General features: G+C 41.5%; 1 protein-coding gene and 1 long non-coding RNA gene across 51 annotated transcripts in view; one reads left to right on the top strand and one right to left on the bottom strand.

Moving 5' to 3' along the window:
• CELF2 (CUGBP Elav-like family member 2) overlaps positions 1-19,624 on the bottom strand; it is a 650,307-nt gene that overhangs the window by 90,351 nt on the left and 540,332 nt on the right. For all 50 annotated transcript variants that reach the window (XM_087873611.1, XM_087873614.1, XM_087873639.1 and 47 more), the window contains one exon: positions 9,684-9,732. In XM_087873611.1, the coding sequence (XP_087729737.1) occupies positions 9,684-9,732 (49 nt within the window). The remainder of the gene's footprint in view (positions 1-9,683; positions 9,733-19,624) is intronic.
• LOC148112764 (uncharacterized) lies at positions 8,314-16,391 on the top strand. Its single transcript, XR_015728840.1, has 2 exons — positions 8,314-8,496; positions 15,895-16,391. It is a non-coding gene; the product is annotated as an uncharacterized LOC148112764 (long non-coding RNA).

The following is a 19,624-nucleotide window of genomic DNA, read 5'->3' as shown; positions in this document are numbered from 1 at the left end:
GACTCGCTCAATTGTATTAATGTCCGATATACAGTGCGGGTTCCAGACAGATGAGCTGTATTCGAGAATTGGTCTAGCAAAGGTTTTGTTAGATAGGGGAGGACATACCTCACCTCTTCACTCCTGCCTTGTCCGTGGATAGCATCGCAAACAAACAAATAAAAATCAACTGGGTTATCTTAGGATCTTTCATTTAAAACCAGGGCCTTTTGAAAGAACTATCAGTTGTTTTTCTCAATCAGAACAAGGTACACTAAATGGTCAGCCATGCTGTGAGATCCTCAGTACCATCCGATCCAAAAGGATTACAGGATCATCGATGTATGATTGAGAGCATTTGGAAGTTTTGCTCAGGTGGTCCTCGACTTACGACCACAATCGAACCCTAAATTTCTGTCACTAAGTGAAACATTTGTTAAGTGAGTTTTGCACCCTTTTATGATCTTTCTTGCCACGGTTGTTAAGTGAATTACGGCGGTTGTTCAGTAACACGGTTGGTTAAGTGAATCTGGCTTCTCCCCCTTTTGACTTTGCTTGTCAGAAGGTCGCAAAAGGGGATTGCGTGACCCCAGGACACCGCAATCGTCATAAATATGAGCCAGTCACTAAGAGTCTGGATATTGATTGCGTGTCCGTGGGGATGCTACAATGGTCGCTTGGAAAAACGACCACAAGTGCCTTTTTTCAATGCCGTTTATAACTTTGAATGGTCACTAAACGAATGGTTTTAAGTCGAGGACTACCTGCGTAGTGACTGGTTGTCTTTGTTCCTCGGGATCGTGAGTTTCTTGGATTGAGAGTTTCAGTTAAGACCTGCTGTCCCCAAAGTCTGTTTGCCTGTTCTCGGCCGCATATTGCTAGGAAAGCATACCGACTGTTTTCCGTGCTTCGCTCTCATTTTGAGAAGGCCAATATGAGACTCAAGAGACGGGGCCAACGGCCTGAATGAGCTGCTAATATGCCGGAGACCATGTTCCACAATTTTCTACAAGAAAATGTGAGCAACCTCTGCCCTCCAGATGTCAAACCTGGGCTGCTGCCCATGATGCTGGCATCTTAACAACCTTTGGAGGGAGGAAAAGGCTAACCGGGATTAGAAAATGCGTCGCAGGCCATGTGCTATGGCTCTTCAAATAAATAAGTTAAAAAGGAAGGTCAGGAGCTTGACCGCAAGGGATAGATGTCAGATTAAAAAAAAACAAAACCCAACATAAACAAAAGTCTGGACCTTCCCATGATAGATGGCTTCAAAAATTGTGGAAGAGTGACAACCGGTTGTGTTTGGAGCAACTGTTACCATGGATTATATGACGACTCTTTGGCTCCTGTCATGGTTCCAGAAAAGACAGGGAAATATTGTTTGCTGTTAATGAGCACGCAGAAATTGTAGAGAAACACAGAGCAATTGTTGCTCCACAGACTTTAGAATGGAATAGAATGACGGTGTAGGAAGGGACCTTGGAGGTCTTCTAGTCCAAGCCCCTACTCAAACCCTATACCCATGATGGCGAACCTATGGCACGTGTGCCACAGGTGGCACGTGGAGCCATATCGGTGGGCATGTGAGCGTTGCCCTAGTTCAGCTCTCGTGTGCATGCGTGCACCAGCCAGCTGATTTTCGGGTCTTCTGGGCCCACCGGAAGTTGAGAAACAGGCTGTTTCCGGCCTCCAGAGGGCCTCCCGGTGTGGAGAAGGCCGTTTTCGCTCTCCCCAGGCTCCTAGAAAGGCTCTGGAGCCTGGGAAGAGCGAAAAACGGGCCTTCCGGTCCCACTGGAAGTTAGCAAATGGGCCATTTCCGGCCTCCAGAGGGCCTCTGGGGGGATGGGGAAGGCTGTTTTCGCCCTCTCCAGGCTCCTAGAAAGGCTATGGAGCCTGGGGAGGGTGAAAACGGGCCTACCGGACCCACCGTGCCATCACGTGCCAAAAGCAGGAGGAGTGCAGAGGGTGTCATGTGCGCATGCATGGGGGACGCATTGAATTATGGGTGTGGGCATGTGTGCGTGTGATCCCCCCTGCGCTCCCCCCGCTTTTTGGCACGCGACTGCAAAAAGGTTCGCCATCACTGCCCTATACCATTTCAGACAAATTGGTTGTCCGATCTCTTCTTAAAAAACTTCCAGTGTTGTTGGAGCATTCACAACTTTTGGAGGCAAATCCACTGATTAGTTGTTCCAACTGTCCGGAAAATTTCTCCCTTAGTTCTCGGGTGCTTCTCTCCTTGATTAGTTACAGTCTTCTATTTCTGTAAATGTGTAAGCTGTTTTAGGAATGAAGGAGCTCTTTCCATTACAATTTATAGGAAAGGAAAAGGGGCTGAAAATAAATATTCTTCAGAACCCCTTCCCATTAATTTACCTACCCCAGAAAATAAGTATACACGTTTTCGCAAGAATATATACTGCGGCAGGGGACAAGTATCCTCAATTTACGATTAGAGCCTAAAATTTATGTTGCTAAGTGAGTTTTGCCCCGTTTTACGACTTTCCTTGCCACTCTTGTTAAGTGAATCATTGCAGCTGTCAAATTAATAGCACGGGTTGTTTAAGTGAATCTGGTTTCCCCATAGACGTTGCCCATCAGAAGGTCGCAAAAGGGGATCACATGACCCCGGGACACTGCAACCGTCATAAATGTGAGTCAGTTGTCAAGCATCCGAATGTAAATCACGTGACCATATGGGATGCTGCAATGGTTGTAAGTCACTTTTTTTCAGCGCTGTTGTGACTTCTAATAGTCACTAAATGGGCTGCCAAGGACTACCTGTATTCCCTCTCTATTATTCACTCCCCATTATTATTCACGCCATTTCTGAGGAAAAGAACTTTTACCTACCTACAGCTAGGTAAATATGTTATTGTATTAAATAACACAGGTTTTTGTGTAATTCAACTCACAACTCAACTCTAACCTGTACTTCAAAGGTAAACAATTTGCCAAAACAGAACACATTTTAATAAATTCTATTAAAAATGTATGTATGCAGAAGGGGGGGCGGGCAGGAAAAGTCAAGGAATAATCCACAATTTCAGCTTCCTTTTTTTCTTTCTATTTCTTTTATTTCAGGCCTGTTTACATGTAAAGCTGTTAAATAACCATTCATTTAGCTTTCCTTCTCCACCCTGTAGAACAAAAACAAAAAACAAAAATACCCAGGGTTTTGTCCTTAATTTTCCAAATGGCTGTCGGTGACAGATTCCCGCTTGGCCTGCTCAAGTTCCACTCGTAAACTGATAAATATGGCAAATTAACTAAAATGATTTCACAGTTTTTTAGCTGGAGGCTGATTTCATAGTAAATTAAACATCCAAAGAACTGACTCAGAGCTAAAAAAGAAAAGAAAAAAAAAGAAACAACCCTAAAAAAAATTATATTTGGATCTGCTCGCTTGGTTTACAAAAGGCAGCTGAAGGATCAATTGGAAACAGTTGGTGGTATTTGTGACTGCAAATACATCTTCTTGAGTCAATAAAAATGTTGCCTTTGTTTTTCAGTTTTAATCTTGACATAATGTCTTAAATTCTTCATTATGTGAACAGGGAGACCCTGATTTTAAACTTTCCATTCCTGAGTCTCAAGAACAGAGCAATTTAACCTCAAGGCATCATACAAAGATTTCTCTAACCCTCCTATTAATCTGGTATTAAAAACCATGATTTCTAAATCTTGGACCATAATTCTTGTTGGCCAATCTGTGTTCCATGGATCTTGAATCCTAGTCAGATTCACTGACTAAGACACACCTTAAGTAATCAGGGAAACAAAACTGAACACCGCCAAGTTTAGAATATAATGGATAAGCTGCGAGATCAGTCCTCAAGCCTTTTTTCAAACCTAAGTTGGAACATTTATGGAGATAAAATCAGGGGTGGGCTGCTGGGGGTTTGCAGGAATTTGGGAGAATATCTAGCTAAGATTCTGTGCAATTCGGAGAACCCCCAAATCCCACTCTTGGCTGGCCCCACCCACCCCTCCCAGGAGTCCCTACGTGGCCTGTTTTGGATGCAGGTAAGTGCAGGGTGCGCGTGGAGATTCAGGGAGGGTGAAAAACGGGCCTACCAGAAGTTTGGGAAGGCCGGAAACGGGGCTGTTTCTGGCCTCCAGAGCCCGGGGAGGGCTAAAACACCCCCCTCCCCCGCTGTGGTGAAGGAGGCCTACTAGGCTATGGCCACCATGGCCATGCCCACTCAGCAACTGGGCAGAGAACCCTTTGCTAAAATTTTTGAAGCCCCTACCTGGATAAAATTGGTTTTGGAGGTCTACTAATTAATTTGCCCAATGTGGTTTACTAATTAATTTGTCAACTTGGTGGAAGTCCCTTCCCAACCTGTTTGAGTTCACAAAGGTAAGCGAACACAAACCAGTAAATCTAGGACAGATTGAGACATTGAAGAAATATTCCAGAAAAGGATCATGATGAAATCCTTCCATCTTGTTTCCAAGAAAGCTTCAGGTCTAGGAAGTTGTCACTTCAGTTTGGTTCGAGGGAGTCTTCACCTTTACCCTTAATTGAACTTTCAAGGTTTTGAAAATATTAATCCTGCAAACGCTGCAAATAGCTTCTTTAGATATCTGTTCCGTTCCTTTTTGTTACCCTTCACTTTTCCTTTTAGCCTTTTAGAAATTCTTTCTTTTCCTACCTCTTTATGTTTCTGTAGTTTTTTTTAAAAAAAATCTTTGTAAAATCTTTTAACCCAAATTATTATTTTTTTAAAAAAACCCATTAAGCTGGAATTCAGCTGATACATGAACTGTTACATTCTTTTACACTTAAATTAATATGCAGAGTACCAGGTTAGCATAATGTCAACTTCAGCAAGTTCAAGTAGCAGGTGATTTCCCCTTAATTTGTTTCTAAACCTAGTTCTCATAAACATTGTGATGGAAGATGCTGCAATTTGGAGATTCGGGGAAAAATACAGGTGGTCCTCAATTTACAACCACATTTGATTCCAAAATTTCTGTTTTGTTTCTGACTGTCTCGCCGCAACGCTTCCGGTCGAATCCCAAGCAACTGAATTTTGATGACATGTTCACGGTCATGCTGCAAAAGTCGTAAATGTAAAAAATTGTGATAAGTTGCTTTTTTTCAGTGCTGTTTTAACTTTGAATGGTGACTAAACAAACTGTTGTAAGTTGAAGACTACCTGTATGTCCATCTGGTCAGAATCTTCCTCCAAATTACCTGTGTGGAAACTAGCATTCTATAGAGATTAAAGGGATTGGCAAAGAATCTTTAAGAGAAGAGTAGGGGGCGGAGTTAAACGAGTCACTAGCCTAGAATCATTATGTTCCCATAAATGTTTAAGTCAAATCTCTTTTGAATTCCTTTCATCCTTATCTGGTGCCAATTTAGTATTGAACTTTAGTTGACTGGTTTCCTATGTATAGGCATGACCAATACATCTTTTCAATTGCAATGTATTGTTCTGACTCCTTGCACCTAACAAAACCACCGATTTGGCTATTTTGGGACTGGCAAAGCTTTTTTATGACTGATTTTATGAGAGCATCTGCAACACTTTCTAGTGGTATCAAATAATAGCTACACTGTCTGGTCTCTTGTAAACAACTCAGAGAAAACTCATGACTCATAGAAAAAGGAAATGAAGGAAGGCCAGCGTGACAGTTGGTCTCTGACTTTGCAGAAACTTGGAAGAAAAGATTGGACATTTTAAAAGGACAAAGTGCTGAGCTGGTAGCAGTAATTAAATACCATATGTTAACATTAATACATGGCAGGGGAAGTTGTTAATTAATTCAGGCAACATTGCATCCAGGTAGACTACGTGTGAAGTTTCCGAAAAAAACTTCTGGCAACTTGAAAGCTTTGCAAGTTGACATTATGGCAGATTGTAAGAGTGCAAAAAAGGGGGCAGGAGGTGTCTATATAAAATAGAATTAAAGATTTCTTCCTTTCTCCTCCAATCCCTATTGCTTTCTTTCTTTTTTTATCTGTGAAAAGTATATTTTAAAATAAATAATGCCTTCATTTATGTGAAAGCTCTTTAACTCTTCCTTTTTTACATAACAGGTATCTGACATCCATCCTTGAATTTCCAAATAGATTTAAATACCTAATTGCTTGCGCTTACGATCAAGGAAATGCAGATAAATTAATTTTTGATTTCACTTGAATTGTACGTGGCTTCCAGTCTGCGCCAATCCCCCAGAGAAATCAGCATTGAAACGTAATAAATTTTCAAAAGATGTGAACAATAAGGTTTTTTAAACAACCAATGGATCCTTCGCAGAAATCATCGTGTAGAATTATGCATAATCTATACTAAATTTGGATTGGATCAAAATAACATATAAATGAATGGATGAATTTCCATTTCAATATTTTATATTTTCCTAGGGTATCAGCTGACCTGTTGATGGTTTACAAAAATGCGGGCTGAAAGATGAGAAACTTGAGCTGGTATTTTGGAACAGAAGAAAACCTGATTTTTTTCCCCATCTGCACAATTTTTTTTTTAAAGAAAAAGCAAAAGATAAACAAATGAAAAGACCACTTTTAAATGTTATTTAGCCCATGGGGAAAGCTTACAAGTATTATGACAGGGTCTCCTCTCAAAGTTTTCCCTTGTGGGTGAAATACCAATTGAGCCAAAATATTTTATTGCTAAGCAAGGCTGCTGTTAGATGAGTTTTGCCCCATTTTATGACCTTTTTGCTACAGTTGTTAAGTGAACCACTGCAGGTGTGACAACATGGTTGTTCAGTGAATCGGGCTTCCCCGTTGACTTTGCTTGTTGGAAGATTGAAAAGGTGATCACATGACCTCAGGAAACTGGAACTCTTATAAATATGTCAGTTGGAAGCATCTAAATTTTGATCTGTGGCTGTGGGGATGCTACAATGGTCGCAAGTGTGAAAAACAGTTGTTTTAAAGGCCATGGTAACTTCGAGCACTCACTAAACAAATTGTTGAAAGTTGAGGACTACCTGTACAGGTAGTTCTCGACTTACAACAGTTCATTTAGTGACCATTCAAAGTTACAACGGCACTGAAAAATGTGACTTATGACCATTTTTCACAGTTACGATCTCTGCAGCAACCCCATAATCATGCGATCAAAATTCAGGTGCTTGGCAGCTGGTTCATATTTATGACCATTGCTGTGTCCCAAGGTCATGTGATTCCCTTTTGCGACCACCTCACGAGCAAAGTCAACGGGGAAGCCAGATTCACTCAACAACCGGGTTTCCATCTTATCCACTGCAGTGATTCACTTAACAACGATGGCAAGAAAGATCGTAAAAGGGGGCAAAACTTACTTAACAAATGTTTCACTTAACAACAGAAACTTTGGACTCAATTGCGGTCATAAGTCGAGGACTACCCGTGTAGCGTAACAAGATCTTGCAACCCGAATGGTATGGTTTCAAGGGTTATTTTTAAACCCGTAAGATCGCTTCAGCTTGCAAGATATGCATCTTGATCTGTTGTGGCTTCCTCCATTCAAGAATACCTCTGGTTTGACAAGGCCTTCTGTTGTGTGAAGGGGTGTCAATCATCGCTGGCATCCTGCCATTAACAGGGGAAGGGAGGGGGAAGAACACATGGGCAATATTTATTTATTTATTTATTTATTGGTTCGATTTATATGCCGCCCTTTTCCGGAGACTCAGGGCGGCTTACAATGCGTTAAGCAATAGCCCTCATACTTTTGTATATACCTGCTTAGTAGGGCTTTCGGGCCCCCCCTAAGCGGTGTTCTTTTTTATACAAAGTCAGCTTATTGCCCCCACAAACCGGGTCCTCATTTTACCTACCTCGAAAGGATGGAAGGCTGAGTCAACCTTGAGCCTGGTGAGATTTGAACTCGCAGTAATTGCAGGCAGCTGGTGTTACTTAACAATGCTTTAGTCTGCTGCGCCACCAAGGCTCTTTTATACCTTTATGATGGGAAACTGGGAGGTGGGATTGACAGTTGAGGAAGAACAGAGCATTTTGGAAGCCGGCATCTTCAAGGCCATGTACCCTGAGAATGGAATTTCACTATCCTGAACACCTCAGCATTTCCCAAAACATCTTGATGATGCCAGATTGGCTACACACAGATGGGCTGGGCAACTAAGGGGTTCAGATTCTGCCTGACTCTACTGCAATGAGCATCTCTTAGTTAAAGTACCTTTTCCCTCCCATCAAAGGGAGTCGAGGGTTTTACTTTCCTAGGAGATCAGACTGCGGCAGGTCTGACAGTTTTAGCCCAAACCTGCTTGGTTGTGGTGTTTTCTGTGGTCATTTATGCACCCTTTTTAGAATGTAAAAAGCCAAGTGCGTTTGTGTTTCTTTTCGAAGCTGTGCAGAATCCACGGAGAACCGAGACATCAGGATGCACGGTAATGATGACCTCAGTTCTCCAAAAGAGGTTAAAACAACAACAACTCAAAACAGAAGAAAGGACAAAAATTAAACCTGCCTATCTCTGCAGAGAGATAGAAAAAGAGAGAGAGAGAAACAGGTCCTGCCATCATTTACATTTGCAGGTATTTAAATCTCCAGGTGCGTGGCTTCTGCCCTGATTAATAATCAATGAGGAGCAAAGACACATCCTGGAAAAAAGCCACGGTGAACCATTCTTCCATGCGGGAATAGATATGTTCTCACGCTCGAAGGAACATGAGAGGTTTCTTTTGACTTTTTCTCTTCTTCTCCTTTCTCTTAGCAAAACTGTCAGAATCAAGGCCCCCTTATACAGATAGTCCTCGACTTACGGCCACAACTGAGCCCCAAATTTATGTTGCTGAGCGAGACAATGGCTAAGTGAGTTGCCCGTGATGCTAAGGGAATCACTGCAGTTGTTAAGTTAGTAACACGGTTGTTAAGTGAATCGGACTTCCCCCCATTGACTTTGCTGGTCAGAAGGTCACAAAAGGGGATCACATGACTCCGGGATAGGGCAACCGTCATAAATACAGGTAGTCCTCGACTTACAACAGGTCATTTATTGACCGTTCAAAGTTACAACAGCACTAAAAAAAAGTGATTTATGACCATTTCTGTTCTATTTTTCATACTTACAGCCATTGCAGCATCCCCATGGTCATGTGATCAAAATTCGGATGCTTGGCAACTGATTCATATTTATGACCGTTGTACTGTCCTGGGGTAACGTGATCCCCTTTTGCGGCCTTCTGACAAGCCAAGTCAATGGGGGAAGCCAGATACACTGAACAATCCAGTTACTAATTTAACAACTGCAGTGGTTCACTTAACAACTGTGCCAAGAAAGGTCGTAAAATGGGGCAAAATTCACTTAACAAAAGTTTCACTAAGTATAACAAATGTTGGGCTCAGTTGTCTTCGTAAATCGAGGATTACCTGTATAAACCATTTGCCAAGTGAATTTTTACCACGTTACCATGGAGATGATGCAACGGTCGTAAGTATGAAAAAAGGTCCTAAGTCACTGTTTTCAGTGCCATTGTAACTTTGAATGGTCACTAAATGAACGGATATAAGTCAAGGACTACCTATATTGGCCTTCTGGAAAAGAGAGCATTTTCAGAGGCTTCTTAGGATCTGGGATGTTTTAATTTATCTGTAAGCTTTTTGTTTGATTATTGTGTTTGGCTTATTATTGTCTTCCTTCTAAGTGTCTTCTATGAGGGCAGTGGGGTCGAAAACGGATTAATGAATAAATATTTAGGTAAGAAATTCTTTCGCCACCTACCGTTGGACTTTTCGCTATCTGCAGGTTTCATCTGAATGGGATGATGCATCTAGAAACAACAGACAACAAAGAGGGGAAGAGAAAGCAAAGTGGGTTGGAATCACCTCAAATCAAGCACATTTCAAGTTCTCTACCCACCCCCACCCTAAATTTTCTATAGGCACCTATAGTTGCCATTGTGTGGAACGATAAAGAAGAGTTTAAAAGTTGCAGTTGCGTTGCAGAAGACATGCCAAGATGCACCTCGATTGAACCCAATGTTTCTTAACTTTGGCAAATCGAAGATGTGTGGACTTCAACTCCCAGAATTCTCCCGCCAGGGAGAATTCTGGGAGTTGAAATCCACACATCTTCAGCTTACCAAAGTTGAGAAACACTGATCTAACCCATCATTTCCTAAATATATTGTGTAGACATCAGTGGTGGTATTCACTTACCTTTGCAAATGTGAGCGCGCGCACACTCGCTTCACTCGCGCGCACCACCTCTCTGCATGTGCAGAGCGTCAAAATGGGACGTGATGACATCCGGGCGGGTGGGCAGAGCCTCCCGCAGCCGCCACTACCAGTTTGCCCGAACCGGATAGAACCGGCTGAATAAGCACCACTAATAGACATGTTCCAAAATTTTCCCTTTCAACCTGTCTAATTTCTTAACAAAACGTTTGCCTATCATTATACTGTAAGGTAAAATTGCTTTGGGAGGACAGAGAGATCCAATTTATTTTACAGTGTTTGCAGCCAGCTCAAAGACTGTGAGCAGGTGATAACATGGGAAAAGTAGAACAGCGACAATCGGAATGAATCAACATTACCAAAAATAATTGTTAAAATATCCACATCCAGAAGTCAATGAAACTGAGCTAGGGCTAATGGCCCAATTAAAATACAATGATCTTGAAAGGTTTTCTGAAAACGGAGGGCCCTTTAAGGACCCAACTGTGGGGGCCACCACAGAGAAGGCCTGTCATCTTGTCCATGTCTCCATCATTTCAGACAACGTCTCTTAACAGAGACTCTTTAACTTCCCAAGATAGTCCCACTGGATGAGCAGAGTCAACACTGCCAAAACGCTCTCATTAAACGGACCAGCAATCTTAAGAAACAACATGTTCCAAAGCTATACTGTTTGCTTTTTTTTTTTTTAAAGAAAAGGGGAAATGTCACAGTTTGATTTTATGGCTCATCTGCTTCTGAATCATTGTACATGCACGCACGTTATTACTGTAAAGTAAGAAAACTGCCAAGCGGCGAGATACTGCAGTTGCCAAAGAAATCAAAATGATAGCCAGAAACGTGCAGTTTAAATCCTGTCCCATTTTGGTATGTGGGCCTTCAATCATGCCGTGGTGGCCACCATGCTGATATTCTGGAATTAAGGAGAAACTTCCTAACAGTGAGGACAATTAACCAGTGGAATAGCTTGCCTCCAGAAATCGTGGGCGCTCCATTACTGGAGGTTTTTAAGAAGCGACTGGACAGTCACTTGTCTGAAATAGTATAGGTTCTCCTGCTTAAGCAGGGGGCTGGACTAGAAGACCTCCAAGGTTCCTTCCAGCTCCTGTTCTGTCTGTTTGTGTTTGTGTTTGTGTTTGAATCTAGTCCAGTCCAGTCCAGTCCAGTCCAGTCCAGTCCTGTCCTGTCCTGTCCTGTCCTATCCTATCCTATCCTATCCTATCCTATCCTATCCTGTCCTGTCCTGTCCTGTCCTGTCCTGTCCTGTCCTGTCCTATCCTATCCTATCCTATCCTTGTCCTGTCCTGTCCTATCCTATCCTATCCTATCCTATCCTATCCTATCCTATCCTTGTCCTGTCCTGTCCTGTCCTGTCCTATCCTATCCTATCCTATCCTTGTCCTGTCCTGTCCTGTCCTGTCCTGTCCTGTCCTATCCTATCCTATCCTATCCTATCCTATCCTATCCTATCCTATCCTATCCTATCCTATCCTTAGTCCTGTCCTGTCCTGTCCTGTCCTGTCCTGTCCTGTCCTATCCTATCCTATCCTATCCTATCCTATCCTATCCTATCCCTGTCCTGTCCTGTCCTGTCCTATCCTATCCTATCCTATCCTATCCCTGTCCTGTCCTGTCCTGTCCTGTCCTGTCCTGTCCTATCCTATCCTATCCTATCCTATCCCATCCCATCCCATTCCTATTCCTATTCTTGACACATATACACCCAACAACTCTATTGTAACAAATGCATATTTGCAATCCTCCCCACTATTGTTACAAGTCTAGTAAATGTTGGGCTTATTGCCCCAAAGAAACTGGTTTATACTAGGTATGCACATTAATGCAGTTTTCAGCAGATTCTCCAATTATCTTGTACCTTATTCTTTCAACACTTGCTGGGTGATCTATCGGCTACTTTGCTTCATATTTCTAGGATAAGTTCTAAATAAGTCCCACACTTAAATGCATGATTTCATAAATTTGATTTTATCATCGCATCCCTTCAGATGGTCCATGTCATCAATTTTTACCAAGGACTGTTCTCTATTTGAAAGATTGCCCAGTTCAGGTGTGGTTTTATGATAAACCACACTTGTTTTGTTCCTCTGATTTATTGGTATACCACACAAGTATTCTTGTAAAACTCCAACTGGCAATAAGAACAGGTCCAACTTTAGCCTGGTATGAAGCTCCTACGTGGCTTCATATATAGCCAGAGAGTGATAAAAAAAAATGTGCTGATAAAATATTTATCCTCTTGTTAAAATCTGACCTCAGTACTGAAATGTCTGTACCCATTTTGCATTTTTACCAGCTATATAATGATTTCCTCAATCACGTTTTTCTGTATCTTTTTTGAGTTGCAAATTGCATCTTAACAGTTGATCACACTGCATCCGATCTCCGTGTATTTCACTGTGCCCTCAAAACCTTGTTGTTCCGCCAGGCCAGGCTATCAATGTAAAGATTTTAATTGGTTTTAAATATGGGATTTTAAATTTGGGGGTTTTATAATTGAGCCAATTATTTAATAATTTTAATTATTTTTAAATTTTGTCTGACTTTGTGTTTTTAATCAGGCTGTACACCACCCTGAGTCCTTCGGGAGAAGGGCGGTATAGAAATAAAATAAAATAAAATAATAAAATAAAATAAAATAAAATAAAATAAAATAAATAAAATCATAACATAAGAGAAGGACCAGGGGTGACATGATAGCATTCTTCCAATATTTGAGGGGCTGCCCCAAAGAAGAGGGGGTCAAACTATTCTCCAAAGCACTTGAAGGCGGGATGAGAAGCAATGGATGGAAACTCATCAAGGAGAGAAGCAACCTAGAATTAATGAGAAATTTCTTGACAGTGAGGACAATTAACCAGTGGAACGGTTTCCCTCCAGAAGTTGTAGATGTTTTATCACTGGAGGTTTTTAAGAAGAGACTGACCAATCACTTGTCTGGAATGATATAGGGCAAACTTGTCGTGTTACGTTGCCGTCATGTGACATATTGTGACATTTTTTCCTTTCGCGGAACTGGGGTGGGCTTGGCCTGCGTGTGATGCATCTGGCCCGTGAGACGCCCGTTTGACACCCCTGGTATATGGTTTCCTGCCTAAGTAGAGGTTGGACTAGAAGACCTCCAAGGCCCCTTCCAACTTTGTTATTATGTATTTGGGAAACAAAACAGAACAACCTATAATTGTGTTTCTCTTATCTCCAGCTTGATGCCTTCCAGATATAGGGCTGTGAATCCTGGGAGACGTAGTCCCAATATATAAACACCGTGTCTGCTTGAGGAAAGCTGATGTATAGATTGGGTAATATGGATTGAGTACATCTGCACTGAAACACGAAGAGAACAAATTTCTCTCCCATCCTTGCCTTCAAGTAGCTTAGGAAATATATTGTTTCATTTCTATCTCCGTGCCCGAGCCCATTTTTAAAATTTATATGCAACACAATCTTGGAAGCTCTACAGAACTGCAACCATTTTTCTTTCTTTCTCCATTCCAGCTACTTCGTGGTTTTTTTTTTCCCTTTCCCCACAGATGAATTAAAGCACAACAATGTTCTGAGGCAAAATCATTTATCCATTAACAAACACAAATATTTCTAAGCCCTCCAAATGACTGACCACATACCAAGGCCACAGTGGGGGGATACATTTCATACTTCAACTGGCAACCCTTTCCCATATTTACCTTGGCATTACATTTTGAAACTCTGTGGGGACAATTGGAATTAAGTTTTTATTCCCTTTCGCATAAAGAGTTTTGATCAGCTTCTCGACTTAAAAGCAATCCAAAGCAGCTTAAAAAGTAACAACACAATCAAAACAGTCCGATAAAAATCATTCACTCAGAAAAAGTGCAAGATTTTGCACATAGAAAACGGCTTCCATTCTCTGCAGTCTTAATGGTATTATTTGAACGAAATTCTCTCCAGCCTGAAGATTTAATCCTATGCTCAAAAGAGTAGGGGTGGAAACGGGGATCTATACAGTCCTCGAAGGCATTGTTGTGTTTGCCAAATCTTCTTCCCATCTTCTTGCCAAATTCCATCCAGTCCCTTAGTGATTGTTTCCAACATGAAATAAAATGCTGGAATGTAAAACATTGCCTCTGAATGGACCGGGATTTGGAAAATGGACTATTTGAAACACACACAAATGGATGAATCAGGCAAGTAAGTTCCTCTAAAGAGTGCAGCTTTCTTTTCGCCTTGCTTTTGGTGCAGTGTCATGTTTGAATATGATGCACCATTTTTGTTTTTATATTAGAAAGATAAGATAGAGCAGCTTGTATCGCAGCCAACACAGTTCTAGTCTGCATAAACAGAGAGATAGAATCAAGATCATGAGAAGTGTTAGGACCTCTTTATAACGCCTTGGTAAGGCCACACTTGGAATACAGCATCCAGTTTTGGTTGCCACGATGTAAAAAAATATGTTGAGGCTCTAGAAAGAGTGCAGAGAAGAGCAACAAAGATGATTAGGGGACTGGAGGCTAAAACATATAAAAAACAGTGGCTGGAATTGGGTATGCCATTTAATGAAAAGAAGGACTAGGGATGACATGATAGCAATGGTTTAATATCTAAGGGGTTGCCACAAAGAAGAAGGAGTCAAGCTATTCTCCAAAGCACCTGAGGGCAGGACAAGAAGCAATGGGTGGATGGAAACTCATCAAGGTGAGAAGCAACCTAGAACTAAGGAGAAATTTCCTGACAGTTAGAACAATTAATCAGTGGAACAACTTGCTTCCAGAAGTTGTGAATGTTCCAACACTGGAAATTTTTAAGAAGAGATTGCACAACCATTTGTCTGAAATAGTATACGGTTTCCTGCCTGAGCAGGGGGTTGGAGGACCTCCAAGGTCTATTCTATTCTATTCTATTCTATTCTATTCTATTCTATTCTATTCTATTCTATTCTATTCTATTCTATTCTATTCTATTCTATTCTATTCTATTCTATTCTATTCCATTCCATTCCATTCCATTCCATTCCATTCCATTCCATTCCATTCCAATTCCTATTATTTCATTGCACAAGCTCCTTTAACCTTTGCAATTAGCAGTTGAAAAGTTAACAATCTTTAACATGAGATTTACTGAGAACCGAGAGTAGGTATTACAAAACCAATGGTTTGCACCTTATTCAACTCACAGGTAAACCGTGAGAGACTGCCATCGTGCCAGTACATATCCTAAGAGCTTTTTAAAGTAAAATATCTAAGAGTGCAAAACGGTCTGTGTCAAAAGGTGTCAAAAGACTCTAAGAAAAATGTGCAATGAAATAAGAAAATTAACAGGGCCGAACAATGGGGAACTAAACCAAGCATTTTATATTTTTCCATCTGGGATAATATAATTTTCTTTACTTTTTTTCTTACCCATCCAAAATGATTAGGGATGATATATAAAGCTGGCTTCAGATTCGATGCCACCAACTCGAAATGTGTTGCTGAGATATCGTAGCTTATCAAAGAAACAGCTATTGTAGTTCTATACCATCAAGCACTTATCTCTTCAGCTAAGTGATTTTTCAATATTCGATGCTGTCACGCTAAAACTGGTCTCCCACAGACCCCTGCCTGCTGACTGTGTTGTAAAAAAAAAAACCTCCCTCCCCCCACTTTGCTTGCTTTTAGAAGGATATTATGACACAGAATTCAAACATTACAGCATCTTCTGCATCAGAGTATATCTAGTGATCTGTACATTTATAATGTCTCCTTTCAATTATATGTTCTCAGACAGAGCCTGATCAACATGACATCAACTGAAGAGGTTCAAGATGGGACATGATGAAATCTCCTAGCTGGGTAATATTTTCCTGGTTCAATCAAGCCTACTATTTTCTCTTGAGTCCATAGATGTCTACTTGGAGAAATGGACAGTCTTTAACAAGTCTTTGATATGTGATGAAGAATGTGGGGTAAGGCCAAGAGGCAGATTTTGTTCTAGGAAAGCTGAATTGTAGATCACAGTGTCCATCTTAGGCCATGATGTCACTGCACATTCATTTTGTGTGCAAACTACAGTACTTTATCCATACTGTTTTTGTGATGATCTCATGATCTGCATGAAGACTCACGTCCCACTCCTTCTATCCCGTAGATCTTCATAATATGGACCTCCTACTACCTGATTAATAGGTCTTGGTGGCCTCCCAGAAGGCTAAAAGACATTCCAAAAATTTTTGAAGATGAAACAATCTCAATTAAACAATGAAGTTGTATAATTAGAGCAATACAGTATTTCTGGCACTCTGTTTCTTATTGTACGGACGGAAGGAAGGAAGGAAGGAAGGAAGAAAGGAAGGAGGGAGGGAGGGAGGGAGGGAGGGAGAGAGGGGGGAAGGAAGGAAGGAAGGAAGGAAGGAAGGAAGGAAGGAAGGAAGGAAGGAAGGAAGGAAAAATGTTGGGGAGCAACTGAGAAAAAATGTTGCTTACTTAGATAAACAGTAACTGTAGTTGATTGTGATATCAGGATCTTTTTAGTCAAATTTTGCTAGGACCATTTATACTTATTATTTATATGATGATTTGCAATGGTTGCAACATTTGCAGTTGTGCAAGGATTGAAACGTTGAGGAACTCATTAAATCTGAAAGGCTCTAGTCACTTAAGTGGTGTAGAAATGTGATCAACAAATAAATAACTCAAATGGAAAAGGACCATCACAAAGCATGCTGCACTTCTAAAATCAGCAAGCAAGGTGACTCCAACCTGATGCCCTTACAGCGTGATTCAAGCTCCCAGAATTTCCAGGGTCAGAATTTCCAAAGGCATTATTTAATCATCTCAAAAAGGTTAGTTATAGGTAGGACTCAAAGTTCCAATATGTATGTATGTATGTATGCATGTATGTATGTGTATATAGATAGACAGATTAGATAGATAGATAGATAGATAGATAGATAGATAGATAGATAGATAGAAAAGATAGATATGGATGGATAGATAGATAGATAGATAGATAGATAGATATGGATAGCTATGGACAGAAGATAGATAGATAGATAGATAGATAGACAGACAGACAGACAGACAGACAGACAGACAGACAGACAGACAGAGATAGATATGGGTAGATGATAGAAGATAGATGGATAGATAGATAGATAGGTAGGTAAGTAGATAGAGATAGATGATAGATAGGGATAGATAGATAGATAGATAGATAGATAGATAGATAGATAGACAGACAGACAGACAGAGATAGATATGGGTAGATGATAGAAGATAGATGGATAGATAGATAGATAGGTAAGTAGATAGAGATAGATGATAGATAGGGATAGATAGATAGATAGATAGATAGATAGACAGACAGACAGACAGACAGAGATAGATATGGGTAGATGATAGAAGATAGATGGATAGATAGATAGATAGGTAGGTAAGTAGATAGAGATAGATGATAGATAGGGATAGATAGATGATAGATAGGGATAGATAGATAGATAGATAGATAGATAGATAGATAGATAGGATAGATAAGAGATGATAGATAGATAGATAGATAGGTGACAGACAGACAGACAGATGATAGCAAAACTCCTGGTTGGAACTGGATGTAAAAGACATACCCTTACAAATAGTTTATTAGTTGTTTAAAATTCTTACAAGGTTGCTTTTCCAACAAAAGTTCTATCGCTCTTTCCAAAGCAATTTGCGATGGATAATTAGCTTTGTACACAGAGCAGAAACATTAAGCTTCTAGCTCCCTTGCCAGGTAATCCATGTGCGACACTTCCAATGTAGGCCACCAATGATTACCCTTTTAGCCCTTCCAGCTAAACCAGACAGGAGGCAGGATCAGATGAGCTAATTCTTCTTAATTGTAGGACAACATTAACAGAATTTTACAAGTCCAAAATGTAGAAATCTCTCTCCGTTGCTTTTTACAGCCCTGGTCAATTTCGAGTGGTTTCTTCCTAAGTTTCTTTTTCTGACCATTAAGCAGCTGCAGGCTCCTTCCTCTTTTATCTGTTCATTCCTTAGGCAGCATCTCTTCCTCTTGTTCCTCAAGGTCATTCCCTCATACCCTTACATCTCCATTCATCCACAGCTGATTCTTTCTCTCATGTCCCACCTCTTAAGCTATCCCTAGATTTTATATCTTTCTTCTCTGCGGTGCCTTTTTCTTTTTTTCTTTTCTTTTTTTATGGCAGGATGTTGGACTTGTTTTTTAATGAGGGGAAAACTTTAGAATTTAGCTGCACTGTCATTCAGGCACGGTTTGGTCTAGGGCAGGGGTCGGCAACCTTAAACACTCAAAGAGCCACAAAGGTCCTAACTGGAAGCCCCCATTCAATTCTGGAGCCGACTGTAAGTCCGGTTCCCACAACATAGTCTCCTCCTAGCGTGGCGTCCTTTTTCCTCTGCTGACCAGAAGTCCAATCCCCCCACCATAGAGTCTCCTCCTAGCACGGCATTCTTTTTCCTCTGCTGACCAGAAGTCCAATCCCCCCACCATAGAGTCTCCTCCTAGCACGGCATTCTTTTTCCTCTGCTGACCAGAAGTCCAATCCCCCCACCATAGAGTCTCCTCCTAGCACGGCATTCTTTTTCCTCTGCTGACCAGAAGTCCAATCCCCCCACCATAGAGTCTCCTCCTAGCGTGGCGTCCTTTTTCCTCTGCTGACCAGAAGTCCAATCCCCCCACCATAGAGTCTCCTCCTAGCACGGCATTCTTTTTCCTCTGCTGACCAGAAGTCCAATCCCCCCACCATAGAGTCTCCTCCTAGCACAGCATTCTTTTTCCTCTGCTGACCAGAAGTCCAATCCCCCCACCATAGAGTCTCCTCCTAGCGTGGCGTCCTTTTTCCTCTGCTGACCAGAAGTCCAATCCCCCCACCATAGAGTCTCCTCCTAGCACGGCATTCTTTTTCCTCTGCTGACCAGAAGTCCAATCCCCCCACCATAGAGTCTCCTCCTAGCGTGGCATTCTTTTTTCTCTGCTGACCAGAAGTCCAATCCCCCCACCATAGAGTCTCCTCCTAGCGTGGCATTCTTTTTTCTCTGCTGACCAGAAGTCCAATCCCCCCACCATAGAGTCTCCTCCTAGCGTGGCATTCTTTTTTCTCTGCTGACCAGAAGTCCAATCCCCCCACCATAGAGTCTCCTCCTAGCACGGCATTCTTTTTCCTCTGCTGACCAGAAGTCCAATCCCCCCACCATAGAGTCTCCTCCTAGCACGGCATTCTTTTTCCTCTGCTGACCAGAAGTCCAATCCCCCCACCATAGAGTCTCCTCCTAGCACGGCATTCTGTTTCCTCTGCTGACCAGAAGTCCAATCCCCCCACCATAGAGTCTCCTCCTAGCACGGCATTCTTTTTCCTCTGCTGACCAGAAGTCCAATCCCCCCACCATAGAGTCTCCTCCTAGCACGGCATTCTTTTTCCTCTGCTGACCAGAAGTCCAATCCCCCCACCATAGAGTCTCCTCCTAGCACGGCATTCTTTTTCCTCTGCTGACC

This window comes from Pantherophis guttatus, chromosome 7, assembly GCF_059756535.1.
Source record: "Pantherophis guttatus breed Tessera chromosome 7, ASM5975653v1, whole genome shotgun sequence".
Lineage (NCBI taxonomy): Eukaryota > Metazoa > Chordata > Lepidosauria > Squamata > Colubridae > Pantherophis > Pantherophis guttatus.
This window is presented reverse-complemented; position numbering and strand designations above follow the sequence as displayed.